The sequence below is a fragment of the Cyprinus carpio genome, chromosome A7 (assembly GCF_018340385.1).
Source record: "Cyprinus carpio isolate SPL01 chromosome A7, ASM1834038v1, whole genome shotgun sequence".
Taxonomy (NCBI): Eukaryota; Metazoa; Chordata; class Actinopteri; order Cypriniformes; family Cyprinidae; genus Cyprinus; species Cyprinus carpio.
The window spans coordinates 1,537,362-1,558,323 of record NC_056578.1 but is presented as its reverse complement, the minus strand read 5'-3'; the positions used below and the strand labels follow the sequence as shown (position 1 = coordinate 1,558,323).

The window sequence follows — 20,962 nt, the reverse complement described above, 5'->3', positions numbered from 1 at the left end:
CTACAGAGGAATTGCAAATGAGCAAATACTCTACAAAATACGTCTTGCAGATGTAATGCAGACGTCAAATAGACGTCTCTGTGATGTGCATGCTCTACCGGGGAAACTGTATCGGTCTAAAGGTCGTTGTAGGAAAGCAACCTCACCTATCCAGCGTGGAGGTCGGGTGTCGAACGCTCATGGCTGTGAGGTTTGTCTGTTTACTAGTGTAGCTAGTGGTTTTTCTGTCAGTCTGAGATCATGTCATTAGTGTGGGGTTAGTATTATTTCCTCTCCCCACTCCTTGAGGTGAGTTTAGTCCTTTCGCCTCTTCACGGGTCAAAGTTCCTTTCGGGGGAAACACAGTGATCCTCCTCACCAGCACCGTCCCATTTAATAAACCAACTCCAAATGTGCACATAAATCCAGTGAAGTTCACTTCTGAGTGTCTGGTAGCTTCACAACAGCGAGACTCTTTCAGGGGAACATGCAGGATCAATACACCACATTTCTGTTTTATCTCTCGAGCTTCGGAGCAAAGATTCCTGCGGACTGAATCATCTTCCCATTCTATGATAGCTTTAAAAACATCAACAGACTGCGGGGAAGGCAACACAACCAGCTGCTGTGTCCTGTGTCTCCACTGCAGTGTGTTAGTGGTCGAGGTGATTCACAGTCAGTTGCTGCTGGTGTTTTTAGCAAGGTTATTCTGGACTTTGGAGCTACTGGTTTCAATGCAATGCAAGTGGAGCTTCTCAGATGCAAAGGCTGGGGGATATGACGCGAGCAGCCACTTTACACACAGTGATGGGACGCGAATAAAGTGCGTGGACTGATAAATAAGCAGCAAGGTTCCCGGTGGCGACAGTCAGATTACTGCAGCAGCTCGCACGCGCAGACCCACAGAATCCCGTGCTTCTAGCTAAAATCCGCCGGTCGAGCTCCGCTGCTTCCAGTGCACGCGAGGCCCGCACGGTGCGCATCCCCGCCGCCGCGTACCGGACGGGCGCCGCACGCACAGCGCGACTCCGACGGCCGCGGCCGTTCACCTTCACGCTCGCGCGGTGGAACGCTGGCGAGCAGCGCGATCCTCACGCGATCTTCTGCACGCGTGGCGCGACAAACCCGCCTCGGAACGCTCTCGTTTCGCGGCCCAATTATTGGCCGGGTTTCGGCGACTCGCACGCGCTCGTTTGGCGGCCAGCGACATTCATTTGATCCGCAGCCCCTTAGCTCCCTGCCGCTCGCGTCCTTCGCGTCCGTCTCTCGCTGTATGCGCGTTTAGCGTCGATTTCCTCTCATTGCTTCCCAAAGATGTGCGCTCTGTTTGTCTTCATTGGTAGTGTAATCCCAACGCGCGAGCGTTCGCCATTCCTGGGTTTATGTTTGGCTGGGAAGGCGAACAGGCTCGCGCTCGTCCTCATCCGGCTGGATTGTGTTACTGCGTGTACAATGTGTCCGCAGGTCAAACTGGAGAAACAAGGCGAATGAGGTTTCTAGTACATGATCAGTGACTGATAACATGTAACCTGGATGACGCCAGATTCCAAAAATTAAGTACTTTTTGTGATTACACGTACATCACATCTGCAAGACGTCTATAGGATGTCTCATGTCAAATAGAGGTTTAGAAGATGTCTTTAAGATGTTTATGATTTAGAATGAATGTAAAACTGACAACAAAATCACCAACTAAAAATTAACATCTAATTAAAAATATGGACAAAAAACAGTATTAGTATCTCAGTGATAGTGAAAGAACTCAACTCGTAAATTCTAACTTTGCCTATTTCACTGTATTGTATTGTATTTTATTATTTCGTGTTCCTTTTTGGTAACATCTCTTGCGAGATGTATGTATTTGTACTAATTTTGCATGGTTTAATGAAAAAAGAAAAATTTGACTGTGCATTTTTTCATTAAAACACAGGCAGCTTCTATTTTGGCTCTGTGTTTGTAATTATCACAATGCCAAATCAAATCAATGTATTCGAGTCCACGCTAACGTAACCGTTTCAGTATCCTCTGATTCGTAAGACATAAAGAATTTATTTCTATTGATTGTCAAAAGCTAGTGTTCCCTGACACCAAACCGAACCCGGGCCGCGGCGGTGAGAGCGCCGAAACCAAAACACTATGACTCAATACAACTATAACAGTTTTTACCATAATTATGATAATAACACAACAACACAATACAAAACATAACATTTCAACACGTGATCATTTACTCTTTATATACAGACGCTATGCCACGTTTAAAATCTCTAAAAACCAAAATACATAACACAACTAACAAAAAACATATTCTTTTACCATAATTATGCTACTCTTATATCATTAGATTGTCTAACTTAACTTTTCATCCCATTATTCTCATTATTTGTCAGTGCACGGTCCTGTTATTGAAGTTATTTTGCTCCATACCCTTAATATATTTACTTAACACGCTTAATCCCAAATTTTCCCCAGACATATTTATTTTTATTTTTGGAAAAGTGTGTGAAAAATTGTTTTATGGTCGGACACTATTGTGACCAGTGGGATAATGTGTATACTGAAGTAACATATTTCTGCAGTCACACAAATTGTTATATATCTTAGCCCAGCTATTTGCTATTTTAAACTGTTTGATCACATTCTAGAGTTATTATTATGCATTAAAAATAAATAAATAAATAAATAAATAAACTTATGCAACATTGAGAGGAACAATGAGATAATCAACCATCAACGTATTTCAAAACTGTTAATTTTTCTTTTGTAAAATATAACATTAAATTTTTATATTAGTGCTACCAGTATTACAAAATAAACATTGTACATTTTTTTGTAACATTTGAATTTTTAATTTAGTGCAATATTTTGTCATTGCAACATTTTAGTGTAATTTTCACTAGCAACTGCAACTGTATTTGTATTCTAAACCTAAGTTCACTGTTATCCCACCGGTCACTATTGTGACCATGTTTATGACCACACTCAACAAAACTAAATATATGTGAATTCATATATTAATACTAGACACTTTAAAGATAACGTGTACCAAAAATCTTTGTCATATCTTTATGCTGACATAGCTACTTTATTAGCCTTTTGTTTTTCAAAGTGCAAACAGGAAATAAACTTCTCTGGTCATGTGACCATTTGCACCAATCATGTGAAACTGAACATATTTCATCGAGACCCTTTATTGTTTCCATATTTTCACAAAGTGGACTAAGACATCAGCCAGTAAGGTTTTAAGAGCTTTATTAATGAAAACCTTTTTCACTGTCACTATTGTGCGATAAGAGATGAGTGATAAGAAATCAACTTTTTTTTACAATTTTTATGTTTATAAAAAATGAATGCAAACAACCAACATCTAATTTTAGCATACAACCCCTTCTCTAAACTGTAAGGAGAGGTCAAATGGTGAAAGAAAGGCAGTACCTAGTCTGGAGGGAAGTGGGTGTGGAGGACTGAAGTGAGTCACAGCAGAGGGGCCCGAGTCTGCTTTGTCATACATTAAACTGGAATAAAGCTGAAAAAACTGTACAGAGTAAGTCTGTATCATTTGATTTCTTATTTTCTGTTAGTTTGGTCTGCGTTTGCATTGGTCTTGATTTAAAACCTGGTTTATTTTTGTAGACAGGATGCGCCTGAGGAATGCGCCTCATTTATATAAATACACTCACACGGTGCTTTGAAGCTGCGCTGGATTTATATATTGTTTGTATCTTATGTAGTTATTGAACATCTGAGCTTTGTTAGATATGTGGTGTTGCCTTAGAGGTTTATATGCTAGTTTAAAGTGGGACTAGCTCTAACCCCGAGATCTTAAAGGAACAGTACACCCAAAAATGAAAAATCTGTCATCATCTCATTCCAAGAGGTTAAGTAAATAATGATACAGTTTTCATTGTTTTGTGAGTTATTGCTTTAAAAGGGATCGTTCACCCTCAAGTTGTACTAAGATATTTGCCAAACAGTTGCTGGTAGCCATTGACTTCTGTAGTATGGAAAATACAATGGAAGTGAATGGCTACCAGCAACTGTGTGGTTACCAACATTCTAAATAATTTCTTTTGAGTTCAGCAGAAGAAAGAAATTCCTACAGGTTTGGAACAACAATGGGGTTAGTACATGATGCCAAAATACATTTTTGGGTGAACTGTCTCTTTAAAACAACTCTGGGCAGTGAGTGCATGCATATCTATCATGTTTTTTTTTTTTTTTTTTATTTTTTTTTTTTTTTTTTTTTTTTAGATTAGTACTTAATGGTTCCGCAACCAAGGCATAAATGCATTACAATACACACTTTAGTAAAACCAATGCAGTGCAGCAAACAGGCCACATAGTTCCTTGTAAAAGTGTCGGACCTCCTAAACGGACCACATGTTCACACAAACAGGGCTGACGTGCTTCTCTTGAGCATGTGGTCTTTGTAACACGATCAGTGACTGGAGCAGGTCAGATCTCTAAGCCAGTAGCATGCTTTGTTGATACAGAAGGTCCATCTGCCTCTCTTTTTGTCATATGCAGAGTCACCAGAAGGACACACATCGTTCACCTTCATTTGCCATCCAATAACTTCTCCAATCATGCTTCTGCTGGTCTCGAAGACTTCCCGTCTCACGTGGGTGCGTTTGGCCGCTCTGGTGTTCACTTGTGTGGCGTTTAGCATGGCGTCTTACGGAGGGTTGGTCACCGGCGACATTGCCGACTGGAGCATCTTCTGCTGGGCTTTCAGCTTCGCCGGGACACTGCTGGTTTTGGTGGTGGAGCTCATGGGTCTCCAGTTTCATGCCCCTGTGTCCTGGATCGACTTCCCTATTGCTTTTGCCTGCTATGCCTCGCTTTTTTGCCTGTCAGCGTCTATCATCTTCCCACTCTACTTCCTGAAGGACGAAATGAGGCGCGACGAGGTGCGAGACCACCGGATCGCCTCCTCTGTCTTCTCCTGCCTGGCCACCGTGGCTTATTTCGCCGAAGTGAGTCTGACACGAGCGCAACCGGGTGAACTCGCAGGAGACATGGTGACGGTTCCGGGCCTGTTGAAGGTTTGCGAGACGTTCGTGGCCAGTGTCATATTCGTGTTTGTCAGCAACCCCGTCTCTTACGACAGTCACTCGGCTCTGAAGTGGTGCATGGCCGTCTACTGCATCTGTTTCATGATTTCGGCGGCCATCGTGGTGATGTGCGTCGCTGGATGCACCGGGTTGCTGTCGTTCAACCGCTTCCTTTCTGCCTACACCCTGTTGGCGGCCGTCATGTACCTCACTGCCACTATCATTTGGCCGGTCTTCAATCAATACAGACATACTTATATCAACTAAATCAAACCCACACTACTACCAAAACAGAAACAGTCACTGTCCGTGTCATAAACATAAACTGGTTATCGTGGCCGTTCTCACCGCTCTCAACTTCCTGATCTACCTGGCAGATCTGGTGTATTCTGCCCGACTGCTGTTTGTCAAGGTGTGAGAGAGCAAGCGGTCATCGTTTTCTGGGCATTGATGAAATCTAGTGATGCACTGATGTATCGGCCGCTGATATTTATCCGCCGATTTTTCCTCAAGTTACAACCATCGGCATATCGGCTATATAAGGAAAAAGGCTGATATAACAAACCGATGGTTTATTAATGCACTGAACTCAATGACCTTTACATAATCCTAACAATCCTATCTCCACTTTAATCACAATAAAACAAAAAAAAAAAAAAAATACAAAAGATATCACACAATAAATAACTAAATAAATAATGTAACTTTCATAAGTATAGCGGACCTCATCTGAATGATGACCAAAACTTTACTGATGTTTTATTAATTTATTGTGTCCCTTTTCACTCCAAAAAAAATCACCAGCTAGAGAAGTGCACATTAAACTCTCTCTCTCCGTTGCATTTTCATCAACATACAGTGAATTACACAAAACACTAATTACAACTAACAGTAACGGTAACATATGTATGAGATCTCCTTTACTTACTGCCTTAGTAAAAGAGATCTCATACATATTTAAACTTAGAAAGAAATATTAAAATGTATACAAAAACAAATTAGAAGATTAATCATAATAAAGTCTGTTACAATAAAGAAGGATTAATATGTATTTAATTTATACAGTGAAGTGTTATTTTACATTTGTTTACTTTATTTCTATACCTGAATCAGTATCAGTATCAGAATCGGCCAATAAGTGTTTGTTAAAATCAGTATCGGTCATGGCAGATGCAACATATGCAGAGTCTGTATTGATGATAAATTTGTTGAAGTGTGTATATTACATTAAAACTAGTCATGTTGCATGTACAAAATACTTGTATCTTATTGTTCATTTATGATATAATATTTAACAATTTAGTTTACAGCACTTTTAACAAAATTATATATAAAAAAACAATTAATGCAAATTCTTTATTCTTAATTTTTAATCTTAAAATTTAAGAACTCTCTCTCACAAAAAAAAAAAAAAAAAAAAAACAGATGTATGCAATTTACACGGGTCAGAAAATACATAAAGTGGTATTCGAATTTTATCTTCCTGGGCAAGAATCTTTCTTATGTGTGGGAAACATTGGTAGAGTTGTTTTTCATAGAAAACATCATCAATATCTTGTCAAGTGATTTGAATGCACCTGACATCATAATTATGATTCCTAACTCATAAATATGAACTCCCCAGCAGGACTTGAGTGCAGCATTGATTGTATTTTTAATGTGATTAGTGCATTTTCTGATTGTGCCATTGCTGCTTTTTGATGGAGTATCGCGTCTGCATCACTGTGTTGAACTACTGTACATTTTTGTGCTGTTTATGTGACTTGAAGTGCATGTTTGTTACCTGTAAGTGTTGTGGAAGGCAAACAGGGCCAAAAGTCTTCAAATGGAACACGTGGAATTTGACCACAAAAACGTGGCCATTTTAAATATGTCTCTTTTGCATGTGTAGACATGCACATTAGGGCTGTCAAAATGGCTGAAAAACTAAAATCGAATTTTATACTTAAATATTATCAAAATTCGAATTACATTTGAATTTAAAATGCATTATTTCAGTAGGGTGAAGAAAAGCTTTTGGATTCTCTCCTGAGGCCACAAGAGGGCGCAAAATATTACTATTGCACTTTTCTTCAAAGGATAAGATAACGTGTCTATCTACGAAAAAAAGTGCATAATGTTTATAAACCAGTTATAATTAATTAAGTTGCTTAAACAACTATAAACAAAACAGCATCATGTATGCATGCATAGTTTAATAAAAAGGGCGAAAGACAGTCACACAGAGTACATTTTTAATTTAAAAACACAAGTTGCAGTGGGATGGGGAAAAAACCCACCATAAATTCTTGAGATATGTTTTTTTAAAGTTGAACTTGCATTAATTTTACATGGCTTTCTAAACATGCGGCTCTTTTGTACTAGACGTGAGTGCAACGCTGATAGATGTCCCTCTAGAAAATGCGTGAAATATGCGTTCAGTGTGAACAGCTTGGTTTCAGTTTTGACGTAAACAACATCTTCTTCGCATTGATATTCTAATTAACCAAAACAATCGTAATTAACAATGCAGCAGCACTGCATCTAGTGTCTTCAACTGGATATGCTAACAAAAACATTATAATGCAATGGCACTTACATCGTCATCATATCTTGTGCACCACTGATAAGGCCTGCCTCCTTAATGCACACCTTAATTCTAATGCAACGTTTTTGCATTCAAATGTAGATTTTTATTTTAAATTTGACGAATATTCGAAATTCAGGGTTTTTTTGTCCGCCCTAATGCAAATTCTGGCCATGTTATAATATAACATCTGATGTTTGCATGCATGCATACCGGCGTACCATTACAACATCCTTCATGAATAAACATGATGTCTGATGTTTTATACATATTTACCAATATACCATTGTGTCACATATGCAAATATAGTCTCAAATACAACAATTTAATTGGCTGTTGCCGCATTAATGCGGACAAACAATGCTTGCTGACAGGATCAAATTCCATGCATTCCGTTTAAAGACTTTTGGCCACATCTGCCTTCCATAAAGTGTTATCACTGACACTTTGCATCACATTTCTGCCAGGTCCGTATTCATGTGTTATAATGAAAATGAACAATTTCAGAGCAAACCATTTTTATATTATATTCTATAATATTTTCAAATGTATCAAGAACAAATAAAGTTTTTTTATGATATGTAAACAAGTTTGCATTCTAATTTACACTTTGTTGTAAATGTTTATTTATTTTCCTATTTTCATTTTGTCTTGCAGCTTATGATCTTCTAGTAAAGTGCATGAATATAACATGACGTCCACAATGAAATATCAGTAAAAGGTTTAATTGATAAATATTTATAATAAAGGAATTTAATTTATGTTTAATATAAAGAGATTATCAACTTTTATTCATTGACTTACAGAATGGTGTTCATTAAGATCATAAATAATCTAGAAAAGTCACAGGATTTAGAATTTTTTTTTTTTTTTTTTTAATCTTAAGCTTTTCAGAAAATGGCCACGGTGTGACTTTTTATGAAAACTTAAGTGAAAAAGGGCACTTTTATCAATTCATTATAAAGGCATAACTCTAACTTACCAAACTTGTTTATCTCGATTCATAACGTCATTATATCAAATGTCATTATTAATCAAGATGTTTTGCATTTACTTTTTCAGAAGTAATTTGAGGAGACGGAGTTGTGTAAGCACATTTACTGATTTGTCACTTGTTTAAAATCAATTAGAAGTTGGTCGTAAAAACAAATTATTTGATAAAACATAAATGCACACCGATATAATGATTTTGTCACTCGTATTCTTTTGAAGGTTATGTTGGTTCCCTCTTTTGAAAACTAGGTTTGTAACTGTGTATATTTTTAAATTTAATTGTATATTTCCTTGTGATCATCCATAAGAGTAAGTTGACCCGAGTCGAGTCAGTGGGTAAGATGCACCATCTGGGTGTTAAATGACCATCTGACCAAATCTGTTTCAAACCCATGTGAAATAAATAATAATAATAATAATAATAATAATAAAAAAACTAATTTAAGAATTTCCTTTTATAAACAGTCATATTTCGTTTCATGAAGTTAACTTTAACAACATAAAACCAACCAAATGAAGTTTGAATTTCAATATTTAATTGTTTGCATTTCTGAAACAATACATTGAACACCAAAGTTGTAGCCTTCCTAAAAACAGACTGAACAGAGAGTTTGTTGGTCATAAGTGACTACGGGTGGAAAGATATATCTGATTATAATGTGATGAAAAGCATTTTCTGGTTCATATCAGAGAAGGATTTGATGCACTTGTACGCTTTCTCTATCAAATAAACTACAAATAATATGTATATATGATAAACTAAACAAGTAATATCACATTAAAATACCATTTTATAATTCAGAGATTTCACTACAGTGCCTTAATGTGGGGTAAGTTAAAATGCTGACTCAATTTACCTTCAAATTACATTTGGCTCACTTTGCCCCATAGCTGCCATATTGAAAAAAATAAAAATAATAAAAAAAATAGCTACTGTTGCTTACGAGTTCAGACTAATATTTAGCTAAATGATTTGCATGGTTTTAAATGTTGCTAAATCACCTATATGTATCAAATATTTTAAAGCCTGGATAAATTTGCTTTGATCTAACAACTATTAGATCTGTATATGCTAATGTATTTTACTTTGAGAAGCCAAAAACAGTTTTTAAAGTAAATGGGTGCTTTCCATTCCCCCCATGTGTTTCTACTTTTCACAGTCTGGCAGAAATGATGCGTGTTTCCAAAATACATGGTCACATGACAGTAAAAGTGTACAGTTGCCAAGATACAGGGGGTGGGTCAACTTACCCCACTCTCCCCTACTTCCACTGAAGATGAGACAGAGAGTAAGAGAGAGCACACTCTTATCAAAACATCTACAATAAAGTCTGAAATTATTACAGAGTGTGCTGTCTTCTCTGTTAATTGTATATTTGTAACAACTGGATGATTTGTATTAACAAGCAATAAGTCGGAGGACTGGTCGTTCTGGTAATTCCTGTAGCTCATCTGTAGTGTCGAGTCACTCATTTAAGAGTGTTTCGAGCAGTGAAACTCTTCAAGCTGTTCACTGATAGACATCAAATAGTGTTTATGTCACAGTAGCTTTTTGTTAATTTATCAGACGGAGAACCAGGAACCATGACTGGATGAGATTTTACATAGAAACATCATTAGTGGAACGTGATATTATTATACCTCGGACAAGAATTATGGGAGGTAAGAAATGACACCATTAATAAAATATGACTTTCCTTATGATTCTAAAATATGATTTTTTTAACTTTGACTTCGAACAATTCCATATGTTGCCATATTTAAGATGAAAAGCTACTAGAGTCTTTAACCTTTAGAAATTCAGATACTACCACTCTTAAAAGGACAGTTCACCCCAAAATGAAATTGATTATCATTTACTGACCCTCGTGTTGTTTCAGTTCTGCTGTTGACCATAATATATATATATATATATTTTTTAGAAATGTCTCAAATTGCTTTTACATACAATGAAAACCAGTAGTGTTCAATGTTGTTTGGCCTGCACTGTTCTTCAAAATATCTTTAAAATAATTCAGACCTTGTTTCAATCTGAGACCTTACAACAGCAGATTACTGTTGTTATGCATTAAAGACTTAATATAAATCTGTACTCCTCACAGTTTATTATTAAAAGAGTAACTGTCTTTCTTAAAGGGATAGTTCACCCAAAAATGAAAATGTGATGTTAATCTGCTTACCAAGATGCATCCAAGATGTAGGTGACTTGTTTCTTTAGTAGAACACAAACGAAGATTTTTAACTCAAACTGTTGCAGTCTCTCAGTCATGTAATGTAAGTGGATTGGAATCATGGCTTTGAGAGTCATAAAACATACACAAACAAAACCAAATCTCTTGAGAATACATACAAATGATCGGTCTGTGCAAGAAACTGAACAGTATTTATATCGTTTTTTTCCCCCTCTGATTCACGCAATGTCCGAACTGTTCAAGTGGACCATTGACACTCCTAATTGAGACTGTAGATAGAGTGTCTGGTCCACTTGAGAGATAGGTGGCGGTAATGCACTTATAAGTCTGCGATGCGCCGAAAGCAAGAAAAAGTAGAAGACATGTCACTCGCCGTCTGTTGAGAACGTGCTCAGGGCCGTTCAGACATTGCGGTGAAAATCAGAGGTAAAAAACGATATACAGTGCCTTGCGAAAGTATTCATACCCCTTCATTTTTTTATGAAGCAGCCTTATGTTCAACTGCTTTAAATTATTTTTTTCCACATCAATCTACACTCATATTCACCATATTGACAAAGCAAAAACTGAATTGTCACAACTTCGTAAATTTATAAAAAAAAAAAAACCTGAAATAAGTACATTGCATTCATACCCTTAACTAAATATTTAGCTGAAGAACCTTAACAGCCTCAAGTCTTTTTTGGGTATGATGCGACAAGCTTTGCTCATCAGCATTTGGCAATTATCTGTCATCCTTCTCATCTCTTCACCTCTCAAGCTCTGTCAGGTTGGATGGGGGCAGATGCACATTTTCAGGTTTCTCCAAAAATATTTAACTGGGTTCAATCCCAGGCTCTGGCTGGGCCCCTCAAGGACAGTCACAGAGTTATCTGTAAGCTACTCTTGCTTTGTGTTTAGGATCATTGTCCTGTTGGAAGGTAAACATTCTGCCCAGTCTGAGCTTCTGAATGCTCTGGACTGGGTTTTCATTAACGCTATCTCTATATTTTGCTGCACTGAGTGTTTCTTCTACTCTGACGAGTTTCTCAGTCCCTGCCGCTGAAAAACAGCTCCACAGCATGAGACTGAGACCAGCACACTTTACTTTTGAGATGATACTCTGCAGGTGATGAGCAGAGCTGGTTTCCTTCAAACATGATGCTTAGAATTGAGGTTCATCAGACCAGAGAATCTTGTTTCTCAGAGTCTGGGGCTCCTTTAGGTGCTTTTTTATAAATTCCGAATGTGTTTTCATACGTCTTAACTGAAGAGAGGATTGAGTCTTGCCACACCGCCATAAAGCCCAGATCGGTGGAGTGTTGCAGTGATATTTGTCTTTCTGTAGGTTTTTCCTATCTCCACATATGATCATGGAGCTCAACTTGAGTGACCATCAGCTTCTTGGTCACCACTCAAACCAAAGCCCTTCTCCATCAGTTGCTCAGTTTGGCCAGGAGGCTAGATCTAGGAAGAGTCCTGGTTGTTTCAAACTTCTTCCATTATGGGTAACAGAGACTACTTGTGTGTAGTACTACTTCTGTGACTCTTCAATGAAGCAGAATGCTTTTCTGAACTCTACCACAGATGTGTGGCTTGACACAAAACTGTTTCTGAGCTCTACAGGCAGTTCTTTTGACCTCAGTGCTCGGTTTTTGCTCATACAAAAACAATCACCTTTCAAAACAATAACAAAGGCCTGTGTGCCTTTCCAAATCATACCCATTCAACTGAATTTGCCACAGGTCAACTTTACTCAAAGAGTAGTAACATCTACAAGCAATATGAATGTTCCTGAGCTAAATTTCAACTTCCCCAGATAAGGGTATGAATACTTATGCAATGGAATCATTTTAGTTTTTTATTTTTAATAAATTTGCAAAGATGTTAAAAATGTTATGCTTTTTTTTTTTTTTTTTTTTTAATGTGGGAAAAAAAAGTAATTTAAAGCAGTTTATCATAGGGCAACATAACAAAATGTGAAAAAAATGAAGGGGTATGAATACTTTCCCAAGGCACTGTAAATACTGTTCAGTTTCATGCACAGACTGATCGTTTTGTGTCTTTACACATCAATGTATCGTCACGAGCCGCAGGGTTTAATTGGTTTTGTTTGTGTATGTTTTTTTGACTCAAAGCCGTGATTCCCATCCACTTCCATTATAAGACTGACAGACTGCAACGGTTTGAGTCAAAAAATCTTTGTATGTGTTTTTACTGAAAAAAAAACAAGTCACCTACATCTTGGATGCTCTGGAGGTAAGCAGATAAACATCAAATTTTCATTTTTGGGTGAACTATCCCTTTAAGCAATAGCATATTTATCCAATGTCCTCTGAGTCTCATGATCATAAGTTAGTATGTCATAACTTTCATTTTTTATGGCATAATCGTTACTTTTTATATCATCATTATGGTTTTTATGTCACAATTTTGACGTTTAGCTCATAATTATGACTTGTGTAATAATATCAACTTTTTATGAGATTCATTACATAATTATGGCTTTTTGTCATAATTATGACTTAGTATGTCATATTTTAGACTTTTTATCTTATAATTTCTTTCTGTCATCATGACTTTAGTAGTAGTAATAATTTAAACTTATCTCACAAGTGACTTATGTCATATTGTTGACTGTTATATCATAATTTTAACTTTTTATCATAGGTATGACTTTTTTCCTCATTTTGATAGTATCTCATAATTTCAATTATATCATAATATCAACTTTTCAAAGTATGTCAATACTTTTTATGGCATATTTATGACTTTATGTCAGTATTATGATGTAATATTTTTTTTTTTTTATCTCATAATCAAAAGCATGCTTTTTTCTTAAGTGGCAAGAATGGACTTCCATATTATGAATTCATTTTCAAGAAATAATATAGATCTGTAGACCTCACAGTTCATTATTAAAATACTAAAATCCTTTATTAACAACAGCCTATTTTTTCCCCTCAAAGCTTCTGTCTCTCAACCTGAGAAAAGGATTGTACTTCTTGGGAAAACCAGAGATGGAAAGAGCAGCGCCGGGAATACGATTCTCAAACAACAAGTCTTCAAGAGCAAAGCTTCGCCTGAATCAGTGACGGCTGAATGTGTCAGCAGAGACCGGAAGGTCCACAGCAAAAAGATCACCGTTATTGACACGCCTGGACTCTTCGACACCGGTCTGGTTGAGGAGAGCATCAAATCCGAGATCATTAGGTCTGTGATCGAAAGTTCTCCGCGTCCAGACATGTTCACCATCGTCCTGAAGGTGGGGAGATGAGGACAAGAGATGGAGTTCGTGGATAAGATCATCGAGTATTGTGGAGAAGATACCTTCAATCATTCTGTGGTTTTATTCACTCACAGAGAACAGCTGGAAGGTCAAACCATCAAGGAGTTTGTGAAGATGAGTCCAAAGCTACAGGAGCTGGTTGATAAATGTGGAGGCCGCTGTCACATCATCGATAGCAAATACTGGAAAAATCGTCAAATGGGATAAAGGAGCAACAGAGTCCAGGTGAAGAACCTGCTGGAGACCATCGAGCAGAAGCTGAAGGACAATCAGAACGGCTGCTACACCACGGCTGCTTCAGGAGAGATTCAAGAGGAGATGAAGAACATAAGCGAGGACAATCTGTCGCCAGAAGAGAAGCGAGAAGTGGCGAAAAAGCTCGTTCACAAAAAGCTTCTCATCAGACTTGCAGGAGTGACCACGGGAACACTAACAGGTGCATTTCTGGGCATCGGTGTCGCTGTGGCCCCCGTAGTGACTTTGCTGAAAGCCACCGATGTTCCCAGAGTAGGAACCGTAGCCGTAGTCGCGGGAATAGCGGCGGTGAAGGTGGGGATCGTCGCTGCGGGGGTCGGGGTCGGAGTAGCTGGTTCGGGTATCACTGCAGGTGTTGCTGTTGGAGTCGCGTCTCTCACCGGAGCGATCGGAGGAGGAGTTACCGGATACAAAGCTGCGGAAGAAGCAGATTCGGTGTGTGACGCAATAAAGAATGCCACGAAACTCAACTATGTGAATGCCAAAGGTGCTGTGAAAAAGGCAAACGAATATACTGATATGGGAACAGAATTGTTTTTTAAGTGCTGTATGAGTGATAATTTATAACTCTATGATATGATTGTTGTCTAAATGATGCTTGGGGATTTGTTTTTTTTTTTAATTCTCACCATTAAATAAATGCTGTCACATAGGCTTTTTTAAGTGTTAGTTTTACTTTTTTAATTTAATTGGTTGCAATTATAATATAAAACAATTGTATTTCATTATAAGGTGCAGTGAAAAACAGGCCTATCAACACAAACTTTTAAAAGGAGAACATTTGTACCGATAAGGAGTCATATTAGTAATCTGTATGTGACCAGTTTTGGGGAACATACTTTTAAAAGTAATGCATTACAATATTGTGTCTAATATTGTGCTACTTCCTGAAAAAGTGACTAATTACTATGTTACTTTGTTACTTTTTATGGAAAGTAATGTGTTACGTTACTTTTGCTTTACTTTTTCTCATCTGCCTTGGCCTCAGTTTTCTCTCATTCGAAACAAACAAATATAGTGGGGTTTTTTTTTGGTTATTTTTCGGGTAACGTCACGGAAGTCGTAACTTAAAAAAGAAATAAAGAGACCATGTACTGCACCATTGCCTATACATTCATTTAGTTGAATAGCTGGAGCGGGTCTATTGTCCGTATTGGGTATATATACGGGTTGGTCTATGGTTACACAAACAAACAAACAAAAAACACAAAGGTCATGTTCATCTAAAGTCATTTTTTGCTTATTAGTATGGTTGATCATCGAAGGTCAGCAGCAAAGATGCTGATAAATTGGATTCAAATACATAAAGGATATGTGTATACATTTTGGTTTTACTTTAATTTAATTGGTTGCAATTATAATATTAAACAATTGTATTTATTATTTATAAGGTGCAGTGAAATATATCAACACAAACTTTTAAAAAGAAGAACATTTGTACCGATTTTAGTAATCTATATGTGATTGCTAAGATTAAGATAAGACTAAATCTATCTATATTGTTTTGATTTATCTTTTTTTAATGCATGGGATTTGTTATTGATTCTCTCTGTATTTTTCGTTGTCATTAATTAGAATAATAGTACATTATTTTCACTTGCATTTACTTTTGTGTAAAGGTCTTGTTTTATTTTTCTAACAAGAATATATGGACTAATCATAACCTAACAGCTGAAGCTCTCATTACATTTTAGTTCTTCTCCTATAAGCTATTCATTTCAGTGTGCACTAAAACTATTTTTTTTTTCTCTTTATACATTAACAGAAGGGCCTGTTATGGTTTGCTGTTATCATGTTTGGTGACTCTCTGTCCAGCAGATAGCGCTCGTGCAACATGAATTAACAGTCGTGCAGTTAAAACAAGCTAACATTGTCTTTTATTGTACAAAGATCCAGAAGAGGTTCTCAGTTTTATTGAAAGCATGTGGATTGAAAAATTATCCTTACAAGAATTACAAAAGCTTCTAGAACTTGTCGAGCCACAAGTGAAGTAAACTGCACACTATTTTCTACTAAATCTAAATCACTGGGCCTACAATGAAAATGACCTTCATGTTTCCTGCTCCCTCTTTCCCAGAATGAACAATACTACAAAACAGCACTGTGCAGCCTTTACTTAGACTTTAAAACTAAAACTGACACAGCCTTGGGTATACTAGCCTGCTCTTTAATTAAGGCCAGACTCTGAAGTATACTTGGTATGCATTTGAAACGTGATCCAAATCTGGTTAGAAAAAAAAAAACAAAAAGTTTTGCAAAGGAAAACGCCCATAATATTTTTTCACTTTTATTTTAACATTTTTCACTTTTATTTTAATATTGCTTTATACATTACAGTTTGTTTCAAAGCCTTACAGTGATCAACAGGAAACTATGATTCAATGATGCAAATAGAGTTCATTTTGGCTGTAACGTAGCTCTAACAAGAAAATTTTGTCTTTGTCGATTCATTTCCATTGTAAAGATCATCATTTAATTATTAGTTCAAACAGTGATGTCTGAGTTTTGAGTTTAGTAAACATAAAAAGTGACAATACATCTGCATTACACTTCTTTGTCAAGGATAACACAATAAAGTGACAAGACTTATTTCCATTGTGGTCCTTGATATTAGGAGAATAAAATTTTTCGTGACGACACATTTTTGGCATACATTTCATACTAATTACAATATATATATATATATATACACAGTGGTGTGAAAAAGTGTTGGCCCCTTCCTGATTTCTTATTTTTTTGCATGTTTGTCACACTTTAATTTTTCATATCATCAAACAAATTTAAATATTAGTCAAAGATAACAAAAGTAAACACAACATGCAGTTTTTTAATGAAGGTTTTTATTATTAAGGGAAAAACAAAATCCAAAAACTACATGGCCCTGTGTGAAGAAGTGTTGATTGTGGGAGCGTTGACAGGGACGGTGACGGGTGCCGATCCGGTCATTTTAGGACTGTTGATCCAAATTTTTGTAATTGCTAGAATTACATATGGCCCTTTTTATAAGATGCATGTAAGTCTCAGGAGTCCCAAAAATATGTCTGTGACGTTTCAGTTTCAAATACGCCACAGATAATCCATTATACCACACTTTAAATGCCCCTTCAGGCTGAAGGAGCTACCATCTTCTTCTTTTAGTAAACCCTCTTTCGGATGTCATATTTATTCATATTCATATTCATATCCACGGCCTTCTATTTATGTTTTCACCGTTTATTTTACTATAATTATGTTTTTATTTTATTTATTTATTTATTTATTTTTGGGTTCAAAGCTGTATACTTTTTCCCTTTTTCATGTGGAATGCTGCTAAATTTTTCAAATATGACTCTAGAGTGAAAAAGTTACTATTTTTCATGATTTTGGCATGCAATCATTAAAGAATGAAAACCGTGAAATGACATGAATACAGTTTGGTTTTGTCCTTTTTAATATTTTTTTTTCCCTTCACTTTATTTTGATTTTCTCCACATAAGCAGGATACACCATACAATAACAGGTACGGATTGAATGATAACATATGCACTTATAACACTTAAACCGTGAATGAATTCTTTAAAAAAACAAAAAATGGATCCAATTGATATAGAATAATGTTAACTGGGAGTAGAAAAGAAAACAGTTGTACAAAACATTATCCAAATTATGCATTAATTTAGCAGCATTCCACATGAAAAAGGGAAAAAGTATACAGCTTTGAACCCCAAAATAAATAAAATAAAATCATAATTCTAGTCAAATAAATTGTGAAAACTTAAATAAAAGGCTGTGAATATGAATATGAATATGAATATGAATAAATTCTAGAACCAAATGATTTTTGAGTGGCTCTAATTTGATTTCCCAACCACTAATAAAACCTAATTATAGTAAAACAAACTGATAAAAACATAAATAGAAGGCCGTGAATATAAATATGAATAAATATGACAACCGAATGAGGATTTACTAAAAGAAGAAGACAGTAGCACCTTGAACACACTCACACCTTAATGTTTATCTTGTATTTAAAGTGGCCGCAAAGCAAACAAGGTTGTTGACCTTGTGCAGACTGACCACAAGGAGGGTAACATTATAAGTTAACCTCATTAAATGTTGCGGACGAAATATTGAGGTCGTTTACCTAATAATGTATAAAGCACTAACACCACACTGTAAAAATACTCTGACACAAGTAAAAGTCATGCACTGAAAATGTTACTTAAGTGGCGCTGAGCCAGATGCATGTTTACAGTGCTGCGCATTCTAACCAATCACACAGGATTCTGTTACGCTTATGAATGCAATGGCCAATCAGAGGTATTCAGATGAGTCATCGCTGAAAAGCCTGTGTTTTGTTCAGTGCGCGCGCTCGCTGACTGAATGCTGCTCTCTGGCGAATTAATTCTCTCATCATAAACAAAGTGCAGATGTGTGTATGTAAGATATACATTTCACAGTATAAACAGCTTCAGTGATTATAATGGAGATGTTGAGAGTGCTTGAACTCTGTATAGACTGAAATTAATATTCTTTGATAATGTAGGCTAAATATTCTTTGCTCTCTTTATGTAGCAATGAAGGTGTTATAATTAGTAACTTACAATGTTTTTATTAAATTTACGTTGAGTACAAAGTCAGTCGTATTAAAAATATTCTATGACACCTATATCTAGTAGTACAAGTTAAAAGACGGTTATATGCATAGGCTAGGGTGAAGTGAGCTAAAATGGGCCATGTTTTGGTAAATGACTTATAATACCATCAAATAAGCTATGCATGAGGACTAATGATTCTCTTAAATATAATATAGGCCTATATATATTTTAAATGTGAAAAAGTATAATTATTTTCAAATTATGAGAGTTAAAGTATCAGAAGGTACCTTCTTGAGCCTAGGCACAACATTCAGGTAAAATGGGCCAACTGTTCAGTTAAAATGGGCCAGGTAATTTCGGCTGAAATAATTTTATTTTTAATAGTAAATTGACACTATTGTCTTTAGCAAAACTATGACACTATTGTCATTGCAAAAACACCATAAGTGTATTTCATTAAATAGAAAGTTGAACCAATATTTCATTAAACAATGCAATTAAAAATGAACTGATCATGTTGTATAGGTGTGTGTTTCAGTGCATTGGTGTCTTTTGTGTGCATGTATGTGTGTATGCTTCTCAAATACTTGTCAAACATTTTTTTTAAAGATTAGGACATATTTGACAAAAAAAAAACCAAAAAAAAAAAAAAAAAAACAACAGAATATTTCCTATACTGTAGGTCTTAACATTGCACCTAGTCAGGCCAGTTAGATCTGTTGCTGCATTTCCTTCAAAGGCAGTCTTTATATATATATATATATATATATATATATATATATATATATATATATATATATATATATATATATATATATATATATATGGTTTTTTTTTTTGTACTACTGGAGATTTAATTATTTGTGTATTTGTATATCTGTTATGTTTTTTATATGAATGAAGATGTGAAGGAAAGAAAAGGACATGCGAATAGAAAAGATAAGGGAAGAGCATTTACAAGAGAGTCAGAGGACTTTTGCAGATATCTGGACTATGAGCATGTAGGAACAATAAAAACGGAAATACCATTTCATTGACAACATGATGGGGGACTTTCCATTTCCAATGACATGGGGCTTTACTGGAAATTGTGCTTCATACTCGATTCATGCATCAGAGACTCAGTGTCATATGTAACAGCTCCAGAGGTAAGTAGTTATTCTTTTTATTTAAAATCCCTTGTCAGTTATCAATCCATCACTAAAATCACTTGTTTGGAGAGGTTTCTGGTCAGGAAAACTTTTTTTCTCTTTCTCTCTCTCTTCAAAACTTTTTTTTCCTTCTTCAAAATGTTTTTCTCTCTTCACTAACTTTTGGAGGAAGCATGGAATCGAATGCTTTCTCTGCTGTTGTATCTTTGAATAATTCATTTACAAGAAGGTTTTGCACATAATCTAGACAAAATCAGGTTACATATGTTTTGCATGACAATCGATGTCGTGTAACAACTGTACTTCTTTTTAGTTGTATACCTAGTCAACATGTGAGATGTGTGAGAAAAATATGGTAGAAGCATTTTAGGTAAATTTACAGTAAAAAAAATAAAAATAAATAAAAATAATAAACAAAAAATATATTTCTTAATCGGTGGAAACCGTTACAGTGTTTTGTATCTCAAAAAGCGCTTGCATTCAATCAATACAAATCGACTGTAGTTCTTAATTTGTTTGAGAACTTAAGCCGATTTTGTGCAAATTCCAAAACATAATTTTAGAGCTAATAATATGAAAGAGAGAGAGAGAATTATTAGAGAGAGAGAGAGAGAGAGAGAGAGAGAAAGAGAAAGAGAGAGAGATTAAGCACGTGTGAATACGTTTGTCTGTGCGTCTCTCAGCAGTTTTCAGCAGCAGCGTCTACTAATAGCGAATCTTTAAGTTGAACTGCTTGAAGAACCTCGCTACTGAGAAATGTCATGTAGCTTTTCAGCTGCAAAACTTTTTTATTGACAAATTCGCCGGGCAGCCGCAGCGCTGATGACAAGTTTCTGTCCGCGTCTCTGCGTGTGTGCGCGAGTGTGTGTCTATGTGTGCGTGTGTGAGAGAGAACAGGAGAATGAAAGCATGATTTCCGTACACAAA

General features: G+C 36.1%; 1 protein-coding gene and 2 pseudogenes across 1 annotated transcript in view; 2 read left to right on the top strand and 1 right to left on the bottom strand.

Annotated features, from left to right (window-relative positions):
* Nucleotides 1-1,352, bottom strand: part of LOC109075737 (rho guanine nucleotide exchange factor 11-like) — a 34,623-nt gene extending 33,271 nt beyond the window's left edge. Inside the window, 1 exon segment of the mRNA XM_042759254.1 lies at nt 147-1,352. Coding sequence (XP_042615188.1) covers nt 147-181 — 35 coding nt within the window. The 5' untranslated portion in view covers nt 182-1,352.
* A 1,741-nt stretch (nt 1,353-3,093) lies between these two features.
* On the top strand, nt 3,094-5,607 carry LOC109075739 (annotated as a pseudogene).
* A 4,640-nt stretch (nt 5,608-10,247) lies between these two features.
* Nucleotides 10,248-16,389, top strand: LOC109075738 (annotated as a pseudogene).
* The last annotated feature ends 4,573 nt before the right edge of the window (nt 16,390-20,962 follow it).